This window comes from Polypterus senegalus, chromosome 1 (assembly GCF_016835505.1).
Source record: "Polypterus senegalus isolate Bchr_013 chromosome 1, ASM1683550v1, whole genome shotgun sequence".
NCBI classification, from domain to species: Eukaryota; Metazoa; Chordata; class Cladistia; order Polypteriformes; family Polypteridae; genus Polypterus; species Polypterus senegalus.
In genome coordinates this window covers 145,060,524-145,074,816 of record NC_053154.1, presented here as the reverse complement: position 1 = coordinate 145,074,816, position 14,293 = coordinate 145,060,524, and the positions used below count along the sequence as shown (strand labels likewise).

The window sequence follows — 14,293 nt, the reverse complement described above, 5'->3', positions numbered from 1 at the left end:
ACTGGGTCTAAACTTATAAGGGCCACCACATACTTAGTCAGATGAACCTGAAGTTGGGAGAAAAGCAGATATACATAGCTGAACGGGAATAGGGAGTATATGCTGATTTGTGTTTTCTTTTAAATAAAAAGTTTAATATTTTAAAACATTCTTGTTTATTACTACACTGGAGAGTGACAATGCACTGCATGTTAGTCAGATATGCAAACAATAATTCCATTCTGTACACATTATAATACTACTACTCCATATTTAATTTACTGTACTCTACTTCTGTTCTGCTTCATAGACACACTGTTAGCAGCAATTGAAGCTTTAAGTCTACTAGGATATGTATATATGAACTGTGTACAGTTATTGTGGTGGTTTTTGCCAGGTAATGGAACCTCTGAACTACTGAGTGGAAAGGGATCACCCAGTCTATGAGAGTCTCATGTAGGCTTTGGGCAACTCAAGATATGATTCAACATTTTCTTCTAATATCACACTGTTAGTACTTTGGTGGGATGTTTGGGATTGCTGTCCAAAATAGGGTGGATATCTTCAAGGATTTTGTGATATTGGCAGCATAATTTACTGTTCACGCTATCCTGATAAAACCTGCAAATGTTGCTGCTGGAAAACATCTTAGGATTTTGGTATTAGTACATCGGTTTGTATCCAGTTCCTTCAATTTGTACTCACTATAAATAGCTGAAAATATATTTAATAAAAGAAAAAATAAATTTCCTGAATAGCGTTTACTCTGGAATTTGTTTCATTCGTCACTTTTGAATGCAAGATGTATTTATAAACTATATTAACTGATATACTCTGGTCAGTTTTTCATATTTTGTGTTAATTTCAAGTCTTTAATGTACCTAGGATTAAATTAAATTAGAAACACTTTGTTGGTACTCAAAGGATGTGGGCTACCTAGGGAAAAGAGACATTTGAACATAAAGTATATACAGTATAAACAGAGACAGTGACAGTAGTCAGGAATGTTACTGCGGTCTTGGGTCACCCCATAATTCGAGTATCAGACAAAATATTTATGACTCATGACACTTTTTTTTTAACATTTCTCAGGTATAAAAATCATGAAATGCTTTCCACAGAAAAATAACCTCATGCGTTCACCTGTGCACTCTTTTTCAAAGAAGGAACATTCCATTCCTTTGCTGGTAATCCATTCTTACCATTTCTTGACAAACCCAAAAATGGCCATCTGCCATTGGCTATGACTGATACCAGCCAATAAGAAATAATTGGCTGGTATCTGTAAGAAGGTAAAATATACAGTAAACAAGTAAAGGGGTACATGTATACAAAAATGGGAAAAATAACAAAACCTTAGGCCAATAACAAAGAAAGTCAAAGTGGCAAGCTAAGGCTCATAAATGCATAAGGATTTGATTTCCCTTGTACAAATGGATAAAGACTTACAGAATTAAGTGTGAATTTTCCTTTCTGTGCTTTTGTAGGTAATTTACTATAAACAGGTAGGCCATTTAATATTGCTTATAGAAGAAAGTGCATAATCCTTAAAGAAGTGTATGCACTTAACAGAGACCCGTCACCTAAAATCACCCCTGAACCACAGGAAGTGCAAAATTCAGAGACAATTTTGGAAGACTCCACTCTCTTGGGCATTTAACATTTATGCATGATATCATTTATTTGTTAAAGTATACAACTTTTTTTTTTTTTAATTATGTCCAGACATCTACATGCAACGAGATTACCTTAAATAGTCTGTTTATCAAATTTAATACTGTGTTTAATGTTCCTCATCAGATTTTATGTCTCAGTAGTTACACAAATGAAACCTGCATCTGAGCTAAAATAAAAATGAGTTTCTTTGATTATGAAAGGAACATAATTCAAAAGGTTGCATGGCATAATAAAGGTACTTGCCTCCTTGTCTGTCTGTTACAAAAGTGAAATAAAAAAGATTAAATGCTTTTCCTCTATAATTTTCAAATGCAAAGCAACATTAAATTTACATATGGTCAAGTGTATTTATTGAACATAACTTCAAAATTATAAACGCATGAAAGGCAATTCCCATGGTATTCCTTTACCACCCTTTAAAAGAAATGTTATTTACGTTACCTTGAAGGATGTACCCTGCATATATGAACTTCTTATGTTCCATTTAACATTTTTATTGCATAAAATAAACTATGCATACTGGAGATTTTCGAGCTTCCACTGAATTCTGTGTACAGTGTGTATCCGTTCATAAGTATTTAGTACAGCACCTTTAAATGTGAAAAAAACACTACCAGAATTCTGGAACATTGCGTTTGCTTATTACTATACTGGCTTAAACTGGTGAAGTGTCTTAATTATGCCACCAAAGAATCAATGGCATATAATCATTTTGCCCAACAGCAGACAATGCTATCCAATTACCTACATCATATTTCTTTGACTTTATAGGTTTCGCTCCCTTCAACAGACTTTCACTCGTCTCCGTTTACAGTACTCGCAAGCCCAGCACCTTGCGGGTAGCAACTTGCGTTCTGAAACTCTGCCGCGACTTGGGCGCATCGACAGAAGTCGTCAACGCGCAATCGATCCGAAGCAAAAAGAAAAAAGAAAACTTGACATTAACAAAATGACAAAATCGGCTGTGCTAAATGAAGTGACAATAAACAAATGCTGGCCGGCCCTTGAAAACAGAACAGCACAGAACTACTTACGTTTTCCGCTTTAGCAGTATCGAAATTCCTGCTGAACAAGACAACCAGTAAAAGGAAAATAACCCAAGCGCGCAACATTTCAGTACGTATCCAGTTCTTCACACTGTCAATGTTCTTCACTCCCGTTAAACTTGCTTCGTAAGAAAAGTCCCTTTTTAAAGTATGCTCCAAGGATGTTCCATGTCGCACTTCTCTGATTCCACGTGCAGCTCAGGTGCCTTCCGCAGAGTGCTGGTGCGATACTACTGTAAATCGCTTTGCAATTTGAATCTTGCGTTTGTTTATTTGTTTTTTATTTCTTTTAAAGAACCTGACGGACTTGTCACATAACAGACAGTGTGTCTCACGACAGTGTCTCTCTAAGATTGCCACTTAAACGCACATAACACCTGAGGAAAGCAGTGGGCAAGGTAATCATTTAAACAAATAACGACGATGGCTTAATCGTTAGCTGCTCACGCCTGCCACAGTCCCTCCACCCTCTCCCTTTCGCGGACAATAGCCCTCCCTCTCGCAACAACACCCCCCCCCCAAGGTACTTGCACGTGCAGCTGTTTAGAAGGTGATTTTTAAAAGTGGAAGTGTGTTCAATCCGAGAGGGCTTTCTCTGGAAGCAAACATTACAAATCTTATGATTACGAGTAAAACTGTGAGAAGAGCTAAAACAAGGTAAGTCACAGAAGCACCGCAGCGGGAGGGGGCAGAGCGGCTGCCGAGCTGTCAAAACGAGTAGCTGCGCTGTTCGAAGTTCTGCTTTTTGAAGGCTAAAGAACTCGGCGGCAGTACTCACTCATACAAACATCTGCTATTCTTTGTAGTAAATTACCACAAGATATTGATGTAATCGTTTCATATTTAAGAAGATGGGACCAGCTTAATCGATCTTTTTATCGGACTTGTTTGGTGCCCTTTCCATTTTCCTGTCTCAGTCTAATAGACGCGTACTCGAATTTCACTTTGAAATACCTTGTATTTTAGGTTGTGTGTATGCTTTCATATCTTGTGTAGACAGAAAGAGGGCACCTTCGTAGCTCTTGTAGTTTGTTAACGGTGCTGTAGCTGGCAGGATACTACTACTGCAGATGAGTGGGCGCGTTTGTGGACATAACGGTAGCTACTGAATCTTTTAACAAGCTAATGCCGTTTGATGAAGCGCGCAGCCTAAATCGCTTTGATTGCTATGCTGAGATTTGCATTGGGGATTTTCAAAACTTTTTGTTTTAGTTTATTCGTCTTTTTTAAATTTATGCAGTTTTCTCGTACTTCTTTCAAGCTTCAGCACACAAGACAAACGTGACGATCACATTTAACTTAAATACATGACCATACAGTAAATATAACAGTAACATTAATAAAAATAATGTTCAAACGAATGAAAGTAGAGCTACAGATTGACTCAGGCGAGCCTCTGTATGAGCGCACATTACCGCAGCGTTGCCTTACTGCTGTGGTGACGATCTGTCAAATTAAACTTTATCAAGCAACAATGAATGAAGATTATTTGGCTTATAGAAACTGTCGTAAGAAAAGAGCAGACTCTGCATGGGGTGTCATATCACTGAAAAGCACAGTCATACCCCAGCAAACCAAATCTGAATCATAGCTGAAAGAGCATGTATTTAGCCAGTATGAGAAAAGAAGTATGTGGTTGAAACCCTTGCAGAAGTCCCAGTGTAATACTAATAATTCTTTGCATTTATATAGCGCTTTTCTCAACTCAAAGCGCTCAGCAATTTCAGGTTAAGGGCCTTGCTCAAGGGCCCAACAGAGCAGAGACCCTATTGGCATTTACGGGATTCAAACCGGCAACCTTCCGTTTGCTAGTGCAGATCCCTAGCCTCAGAGCCACCAAGGGCCGAGTGCAACTCAACCCATTACATAATAAGTTCCAAGAAAAATACATAATGATAATAATAACTACATCTGAAAATCTAACGGTATTGACTCAAGATCATATATGTTATATAAGATTAGGTGATAAAAGGGGATAGTGAGTTCTTTTCAGTGGTCATTAAAGGCCAAGAGGAATAATGCATGTTTTATGAATGTCGTCAGTCTTAGTTCAAGAGTGGCCAGACATCTATCTATCTATCTATCTATCTATCTATCTATCTATCTATCTATCTATCTATCTATCTATCTATCTATCTATCAGTTCTCAATACTGAAACCTGTTTATACTACAGATTGTTCTTACAAGCAATAAAGCTAAGTAACTTGTGTTGTATTGTTTTGTATTATTCTACCATTCTTTGATTTAATATTACTTCAAATATTCAGATTCCTTCTTGTACATTTACTTTAGTTAAAGGTATTGATTGAAACCATGTTAGCCTTGTTTTGAACTCACGGAACTTGGCAGTGAATCATATTATGGTATAATTTCTTTTTTTCAATAATAGGATAACAGAGAAAAACAGTTTCCTTTTAGTTAAAACAGCAGAGAAATTATTATGTTTGCTTTAAGCACAGACAAACACATTCTTAAGACGCGCATGGGCAAGCATCCTTTGAACGTCTTTATGCTCATCTCTTAGAGCAACCCAGCGAGCCTGACATTATATCATTATAACTGAATGGAAATAATAGAATTCCTTGCAATTTAGTCAGTGACTTCAGACGCATTTTTGTGTAAATATGTTCTGTTGTTTGTTTAAAAAAAATGTGGCGACAGCATGAGAAGTTATGTGATTTTAAAATAAGTGTTACAGTCAGATTTCATTATAAGTCGTGAACATTAATTAATTAGCAAAGCAAAGTAGAGTTTTATGGTCTGCTTTTGATCTTGAATATTTTACTTAAATTTTTCTTTATCATGATATATGAATAACCTTCGTACATACAATAAAAGATACAGTACTTAGGGTTAACCTGTGAAGGTAATATTATATTACATAATTAAAACTGAGTACTACAGAATAATTAATGTATTTTATGATTTTTTTTCTTGCTCTAGCCAGGATTTATGCTTATGCTTTAATTCACTCTGTATCCTTCGTGTGTAGTATATTTTAGGTAATGCAGACTATATTTCACTTTCTCTCTGAATATATGAGTGAACTTGTAAAATTTGCCATATAAATATTTCCTATGTTCACAGTTTTTGCAGTAATGCTATGAATATTAAAGCAATTTCTTTCATACTGTGGTTGTAGCAGAATTTGGGTCACAGGAATATGACCTAATATGATGCACTCATTTTTACTTTCAAACCACGTTGTTACACTATTAAGTGAAAAACAATTAAGTCTGTTATTTTCCTTAGTTTAATCTCTTTGCAGAGTATAGTTAGTTATAACACTGTAACATTCTGTATGAATATGTGTAATTATGCATTTTAAATATATTTTTACAGTTTATTCGTAATTTCAGTATTGGTTAGTAATGTCAAGTTTAAAGTTTTGTTGCAGGCTGGTCAAATTTCACTTGGAATGTTTCAGATATTAAATTTTGCCTTTTCATTTAGAATTTTACTTTATATGCTTTAAAATACTGATGAACTGGCACCCTGTCCAGGGTTTGTTCTTGCATTGATAGGCCCTTTGCTAGCTATGATTGACTACATTTCTCCTGTGAGTCTGTTCTGTTTTAAGAAGCTTAGAAAATGACTGACTTGAAAAATGCTTAAAAATAAGGTAGTAAGGTGGTTAGTGCTATTGCTTCACAGAATTTCATTTTAAGTTCAAATCCCTTGCCCAGTTGTTATCTGTGCGAAGTCTGACTTTTCTCCCTTTGTCTGTGTGGATTTTCCTCCCAGATTCAGAAGTCTGTGCAGGTTAGATTGTTTGGTGACTATAAAGTGGACCCACTGTGCATGTGTGGACCCTGAAATGAACTGCCTCCCTGCCTTGTACTTTGTGTTGCCTGCCAGGACTGACTTTGGCCTAACACATGTCCATACAACCATCTTCCAAAACCATTTATGCAGAGCAGGTTTGTGGGGAAATTCAAGCAGATCCCAGCAAGCATTGGGTGCAAAGCAAGAGCAATACTCAGATGGGGTGTCAGTGTATAGGTCCATTTGAGAATGTACAGTATGTATGCATTTACTGTGTATATGATTTTATTTATTTTAAAATGATAATCTTATGTAATGCATTAGAGTAGCCGTGCGATTTACACTACATAAAATAAGATATTTTTGGTGTCTTTAAACTGGTGAAATGTTGGAGCAGTAATTTTACTGGTGCTTCATAACTGTAAAAATCTGAACTCTAATTCCAGCCTGGTAATTCTCAAAGTAAAATTTGCATGTTGTCTTTCTTTTCTGGGTTTTTGTGGTACTTCAGTTTCATCTTATACTACAAATACATGCAGGTTAGGTAACCGGTGACTCTAAATATGCCCATTATGTGTGAGTATTAATTTGATTCTGTGTTGGATTAGTGGGCCCATCCAGGCATAAATTTTTGTTTTCCACTTGAAGGTGTAAACAAATAATTGTCTTCTGAAAACAAATGGATGGATAGTCTTGTAAATGGCATATTTATTTTCTTACAGAGTGCACACCAGTTTGAAGCAAGAAATAGGATGCAAAGTTTGTAAAATATTTACACACTATCACTCTGTAGCGTTCACAGGGCACACTGCAGTGTTTTTGAATGGAGATGACTACTTGCTTGATAAGGATTAAAAAATACCCTTTAACTATTTGGTAAGTAGGCCTGCACAATGTGTTTGCTAAAATGTTAGCATGTTATATTATTAACATAGAGATAAATCATAATTGATTTTTAAACAGACACATCCAATAACCCTTAAAATGTATATTCTCTGTAAATGTGGGGTTAACATGTTCTCTCAATAATGCATTATAGTAATAATGACATTTTTTTTAGGGGGGGGGGTGACACTGCTTTACATATCCATAATCCCGGATTTGAATCCCATGCCAAATCCTTTCCTGACGTTTTGCATGTTTTCTCTTCGTCTTTGTGAGTCAGTCCCCGTGTATTACAGTTTTCTTCTCACATCTCTTAAGATGTATGTGTTGGATTAATTGGCAGCTCTAAACTGGATATGTATTAGTAAGTAAGAAGGCTTGGTGTGCATGAGTGTGCCCTGTGACTGACCAGCATCCTGTGCAAGGCAAGTTCTTTTTGTAGTATTAGCCTTAATTTAAGAATAATCTCGCTTTTATAATTCAAGATGATTTTTATTATGTTTACAATATACTGTATGCATTTTAAAGTTACAATATAAAACTTATAAAAACAATCATATGCACAGTGTTTTAAAGGTCACATTGTCCAATCAAAAATTTAAAGCATTTGAGAGAGTTAAATGCATTAAAGTATTTTAGACTAACATTAATAAATTCTTGCCTAATTCTGAAAAAAATTGGCAGTATTCCACGCAAAGATGGTTGAATTTCTTCTAGTTTTAAATGACATTAGAGCAAAATTTCCCTTTCCTGTTGAGTTATGGAGGACACATTCTTTCATTTAAGTAACTCAGTTGGTGTGTTAATAGTGTAAGAATTCACATAATTCAAATTATTGATTTACTAGACACTGTACAAAATAATTTAAAAATATGTGCCCTACGTGTACTTTCTACACCTATCCTCTGCATTCACGTGTGTTTGAATTTCTCTTCACCAGTGCTCTCGTTCTCAAGCATGTTCCCAAAAAGCCTGCTTCTCAGACTCATTATTTTCAAGGAGCCTTTCTCGCCTCCTGTCTGGTTTTTACTTTTCGTCTTTGAAGGCGATTTTCTCAGCATGCAGCTTTACTCTTCCTTGTGCATTTCACACTCCCACTTCCTCTTTCTTTACATCATCAAAGTCAAACTGACTAATCAGATGGCTCTGAGGGACTGGATGCACACATCTTAATATTTTCTTGTACAGTAGATAATTTTCAACTATATGAGCACATATATAACATTAATCCCTGAAATGATTTTTTGGTATCTTTAACAAGGCAGAGACAATTTTCACCTCTCATTTTTACAAGTTATCGTATCCACTGGTATCTCATATTTCTACAGGACAGATTTGAATGTAAGAAGAACAGTAGTGCTTTAATTGACTCCATAGCCTCTAAGTGTTCCATTTCCAGTCTGGGAAGTATCTGTATGACACTTGTAAGTCTGCGTGGGGTTTTTCTCCTGGTTACTCAGCATCAGTCTACCTTGTAATGGACTGATGCCCAGTGCAAAGTTAGCTTTTGTCTTGTGTCTGATGCTGTTAGGATAGACTCTGCCCCCACTGCGGCCCTTTATTTGAATAATCACATTTGGAAAAAGAGAGAATTTTAAAGGTTAACAAATATTTGTGCATTATGCAGTATAACAGTTACTGTTCCAGTTTAAACATGTTATTGGTCTTAATTCTGTTGGGTTAGTACTAGTACTCTGTAACAGTTAATCTATGATACAATTTACTGGGTTGCATTTATCCTTTTAAATTCAACGCTGCTATTTTTCTTAACAGGTTGATAACCACATTGTATTTTGGAAAAATTGTTTGTGGGGTAAGTAAGCATTTTATATTGATTGTATAGATGTGCACATCTATACACTTAAATTTGTTTGTTCATGTCTGTATGTTTTAATCTGTACATTAAGAAATTTAGGACAGCACTTAAATATAATAACATGAATACATACTGAATTTAAGGATGTGCTAGACTGCAATATGGGTTAGTGGATAAAAGTATCTTTTTAACTTTTGCCTCATCAAAAGTTTTTCTTTCTTTTTATTTTCATTCCTTTTAATGTTTTTGCTAATGCACACACCCAAGTCCAATTCTTTAGTGTTGAAGGTCTATTATGTAATTTTTATAAGCTTAGATCAACCATACACAAGAAGGAGAAGGTTATCAATAAAATATACACAAGTTATCTGCAGTAGCACATTTCTTTATTAGTCTTGCAGTTCACTCATGTGGTACTGTACTGAAATTATCTCTTTAAGAAAACAGCGTAATTTGTATATTTTTAAACTCATGTACTAAGCAAGACAATCTATCCTTATTTTTGAAGTTCATTTATTTTTTATCTATTTGATAACATTTTAAACGAATAAATATAGTCCAGTGAAAAAGAAAAAAAATGTCTCAGGAGTAAAAGAAATAGTTTATTATGACTACTGTAGACAGCAGTCATGCTCGATGTATTTATATAGGTGACATGACTTAACAGTGTTATCATGATATACTGTAGCTGTGCATGCATTTGTCTATTTGTAATAGTTTTGCATCTTTTGTGATTAACATTCTTTAAAAATAGTTCATTTGAAAGTCTCCATTTTGAGTCACTGGCATCTTATTATTTGTTTAGTAATAAGAAGGCAGTGGACATTAGAATGAACAATGTTTTCCATTTCACTAAAATCTATTAATCCTACAGTATGTGATATGTACATCAGGCCTATTTTTCTTTTCCTGCAAGACCATAAAAATATGTTAAGAGGATTATGTATTGCTTCATTAATCTTTAAAGAAGGACTGTAAGAAATTTCCAGATTTCTGTGGCCTAGGGCAACATTGTCTGTTATGGTATGTAATTAGGTATATGTGTCTGTAAGTGGAGTCACTTTCTATGATGATGTAGTAGCTGTTTGCCCCGTGGGAACTGGAAAAAAAGGTTATCAGAAACCAGTTGTTCCCAAGGAAGAAGTCTCCTAACAAATCATCAAGAATGTTGACGTATGCTACCAAATATGACTTTTGCGATTCATTTCAGTTTTATTTTGCAATGTAAAAATGTTTATATATATATTCTATAAAATGAATATGGATATCAAACTTAGTTGATAACAGATGACTGTACTTATGCTGTAAGAATTACAGACACATGCTAAATAGTGTTCAATTGATAGTTATTTCTGCTCACAATGATGTAATATTCAACTATTTGGATATATCTGCATGTATCCAAGGTAACCTGTTTTATTGTGTTACTGAGATTGTTGCATCACATTCATCCTGTTGTCTGTGATTACACTGATGCAAATCAACATGGCAACAGACATTACTATGTAAGACTAAGAAAGTAAATGTGACACATTTATTAGGTAATGTACGATGAACTTTTTAAATCTTAGTATTAGACATGTACAGTAGCTGCTGTTTTTTGTTTATATTGTTCTCTGTATTAACTACCAAAACAATGTTTGTTGAAATTTATGGATGTTTATGTAGAAAATGTTTCCATTGCCTGTTCATACTTCCAAACTTTACATTCAAAGTGTACAAAAACTGAGTATTGAGCAGTTATAAGATACTTACTAAATACTAATTTAAATTTATGAACTTTAGATGAAGATATCAAACATAGTTCCACTGATATGTACTCAAAAGCTTTCTGGGTAAAAAAATATTTCAGAAAATAGCCAGGTTTGATAAAAGGCCATTAATGAATATATAGTATCCTGTGAGAGGTGCAGCAATTTATGTTTCATTACTCCTAAAACATGCTAAATATACTGTATAAAGTATTAGTATTTTAATATGTACAAGTCAAAGCAATGTGTGTGCTCCTGTGTAGCAAATGTTACAGCAGTACAACCTAACGTTTCTGTGTTTATACTGGGCATCTACTCTGTATTCACAAATTGATTGAATTGAATGAACAAATGGCAACATTATAAGCAGCCAATGCAGTCTTTCAGAGCCTGGATTAAAGACCCCCAACACAGATGATTATGCTGTAGATATATTTAACAAAAAATTGTAATATTCTGTGCTAAAATGCAAAGTTTCAAGTACAATTTGTTAAGCCCTCAAGTGTACTAGTTAATAAATTTACAAAATTTAGTCTTTACATAATGTTTAAAGGATATTACATGTGTTCAGAAATAAGGGGAATATTCTTACTTCTGAGATGACAAAGTAATTTAAAGTTGGAAACCTATTATGAAATCTTCATTAAATGTTGTCAGTAATGGCAGTTTAAATGGATCTCATTTCCATTTCTCCCTAAGACAAAGTTACACATGTTTGTGAGCCATAAATTGTGATGTTTTATTAATGTCCATATTATTATATATTTGTATGTATTTAAACCTAGTCAAAATCATAAAGTATTACCTTTAGTTGGCTGTATCCTATACTGTGCATAGAGAGGGTTTATATGTGAAGGCTAATATGCGGTAAATAAAGGTCCCAAAATTAAAAAAAAAAAAAGATTAGGGAGGCATGGTGATGTAGTCATTAGTGCTACATTAGTGATGTAGTGATCACAGCACCAGAGGCCAGGATGCACACCTTGGCCTAGTCACTCTTTGCAGGCAGTATATATGCTACTCCCCATCTTTATTGAACTTCACCAGGTATCCCTGTCTCCATTCACATGTGAAGGATTTATGTGTTTTGCGAACTGACATGTGCCATATACTTCTAAGATACACTGTGTTTTGGCTATATAAACAAACTACTGGACTAAGAAGTTTAATAAAATTAATAAGAATAAATGAAAAATATATTAATCTGTAAACCTGCTTCTATTCTTTCTTCCAATAGTATTGACTGTTGTTTGGACTATATTAAACAGTTTTTCTGGGACTGTTCAGGCACTTTCTACTTATGTATATCATACAATCCCAGTGTCAAACAGCCACTTAGAAAGCATGATGTGCTTGTATATTTTAAAAATGCTTTATAAATGTATGCTTGATAAATTTAAAAATCTTAAAATCTCACATACACAAAAATATGTGTAAAATTACAGAAAAAAATGAAGGCATTTGTAGCACTCACAACAAGATGACAGAGTGGCCAAAGCAGATGATGTTTGTTGCAGCAGGAGCTGGAGTTTTTTGTGCAAATGCTGCACATCACACATATCCGTTACACGTTCTGTTGTGAAGCTAAATGCACTAATTCAGTCCCTCAACACTCCCCCTTCCCCCTCAACAAACACTACAAACAGACAGTCACCTGCACCACTGTCTTGACTGAAAGCTGCCATCACCTAAGCTATCAATTGTACTTCAGTGCCCATATCGACTTCCTACTTGTCGGAGTTATTAAGCAGCTTGGCATGTTAAAATGACATTCTTTAGCAGCAGAGCCATTTGAATGTGCACAAGCCTACTATTGATGCTATTTTGCCAAAAGACAGGCCGAGCTGGCATTCTTTCTACTTGATATAACAAACATTTATTGAGATGAAAGTGATCCAGCAGATAGATGGCATGCTATTAAGAGAGAGTAGCACAAATGCAAAAATGAAAGATAGAATTAGTACAAAGATAATAAATAGTGTTGCTAAGAAGCAGGGTAACTGTGGCTAGATGAATAAATGCTCTATGGAAGTTGACAGAATGACATGAAGAGGGAGGCTTGAAAATATGACTTTGTGATGAATGAAAATTAAAATTCATTTTACCTCTTAGCATGAACAAGACCACAAAAAAGTGGATAAGGTGAATTTGGAGGACAACTGGACAGCCAGGATAAATCTTACTAATAAATCGCTTGCTAAAATATTTTGTGACAAATCCAGTCAATGAAATAGCACCCTTACAAAAATGTGAATCTGACTAATATCTAGATCTTTTCTACACTAGTGTTATGTTTATTGGTCTGAGCCCTCAAAATTCTCTGTGCTTTGCAAAGAAGATTAACGTACACATGGTGCAAGGCTGCACAAACTTTTCATGTGATCCCAAATCCAGGTCAGGCAAAGAAGTTCTAAGGGAGAGACTGTATTGGGGGTGAATACATCACAATTCTGTCCTTTGAGTTTCAAAGTATTGGCATCAAATTAATGTTACAATTGCTTAACTGTTAAGTAAAGAGACATACAGATTATTAAAAGGACATTTTATTTACCAATCTCAAGGCTTGGTATATTTATCTGCAGTTTTGTATTAATGAGTGAGTACCCTCTGGCGCTAATCTTTATGTTTATAGAAAACTTTTAAAAGAAGCAAAAACAGAAACTATACCTCTTTATGCAGGTGCTGTGTTATCCTGTAAACATGTTGTTTAATTGTAGACACTTTTTGATGTTTAATTGAATTTTGAATCAATCGGTAAACATTTTTTTTATTTCTGCCTACCCCAGGCCACAGTGTGTTTACTGTGTTATCACTGAATTGCATCTCAGCTGCACAGTCTGAAGAGGTCTGAATTTTTGGACCAATGACAGGCTGCAGCTTGTTCAGAATGTGTTGGCAGAAATTGTATCTCTTAAGAAGTTTATTGGGTAGAATTGCACTTTTAAGAATAAATGTAGGTTTTCTTCAAATTCTTCTTGGTTTTCTGTCTGATTTACTAAATCTCTCACATTTTTAAACATTCAATAAGTGCTTATAATAGGGTCAAATATTTTTTATTGTTTTATGTACTTGGCCAGTATAAGTGCCAAAATGCGCAATATATATTAAGAAATATATCAGTGTATTTCCTTTTATTGAGAATGAATAAAACAGTTACAAATTATTTAAAGAAACATTATCCAAAATCTTCAGAAAGAAAGTGAGACTAATACCACCAAATATAGTTAGCAGATTTCATACTAATGGTATTTGTATAACTGAAGATTTTCTAAACCAACATTTAGATTAAACAAAACTTCTTACTATTGCTATTATTGTTATTGTTCATGCATTTGTAGTTTAATGCATTTGTGAGAGTGTAGTGTTTATGGTG

The 14,293-nt window shown here is 34.6% G+C and overlaps 2 protein-coding genes across 3 annotated transcripts in view; one reads left to right on the top strand and one right to left on the bottom strand.

Annotated features, from left to right (window-relative positions):
* Nucleotides 1-3,103, bottom strand: part of LOC120533090 (collagen alpha-5(IV) chain-like) — a 224,616-nt gene extending 221,513 nt beyond the window's left edge. Inside the window, exon 1 of the mRNA XM_039759763.1 lies at nucleotides 2,691-3,103. Coding sequence (XP_039615697.1) covers nucleotides 2,691-2,768 — 78 coding nt within the window. The 5' untranslated portion in view covers nucleotides 2,769-3,103. The remainder of the gene's footprint in view (nucleotides 1-2,690) is intronic.
* Nucleotides 3,104-3,268: 165 nt separating this feature from the next.
* col4a4 (collagen, type IV, alpha 4) overlaps nucleotides 3,269-14,293 on the top strand; it is a 165,641-nt gene continuing 154,616 nt past the window's right edge. For both annotated transcript variants that reach the window (XM_039759708.1, XM_039759717.1), the window contains exons 1-3: nucleotides 3,269-3,359; nucleotides 7,191-7,344; nucleotides 9,127-9,166. In XM_039759708.1, the coding sequence (XP_039615642.1) occupies nucleotides 7,292-7,344; nucleotides 9,127-9,166 (93 nt within the window). In that variant the 5' untranslated portion in view covers nucleotides 3,269-3,359; nucleotides 7,191-7,291. The remainder of the gene's footprint in view (nucleotides 3,360-7,190; nucleotides 7,345-9,126; nucleotides 9,167-14,293) is intronic.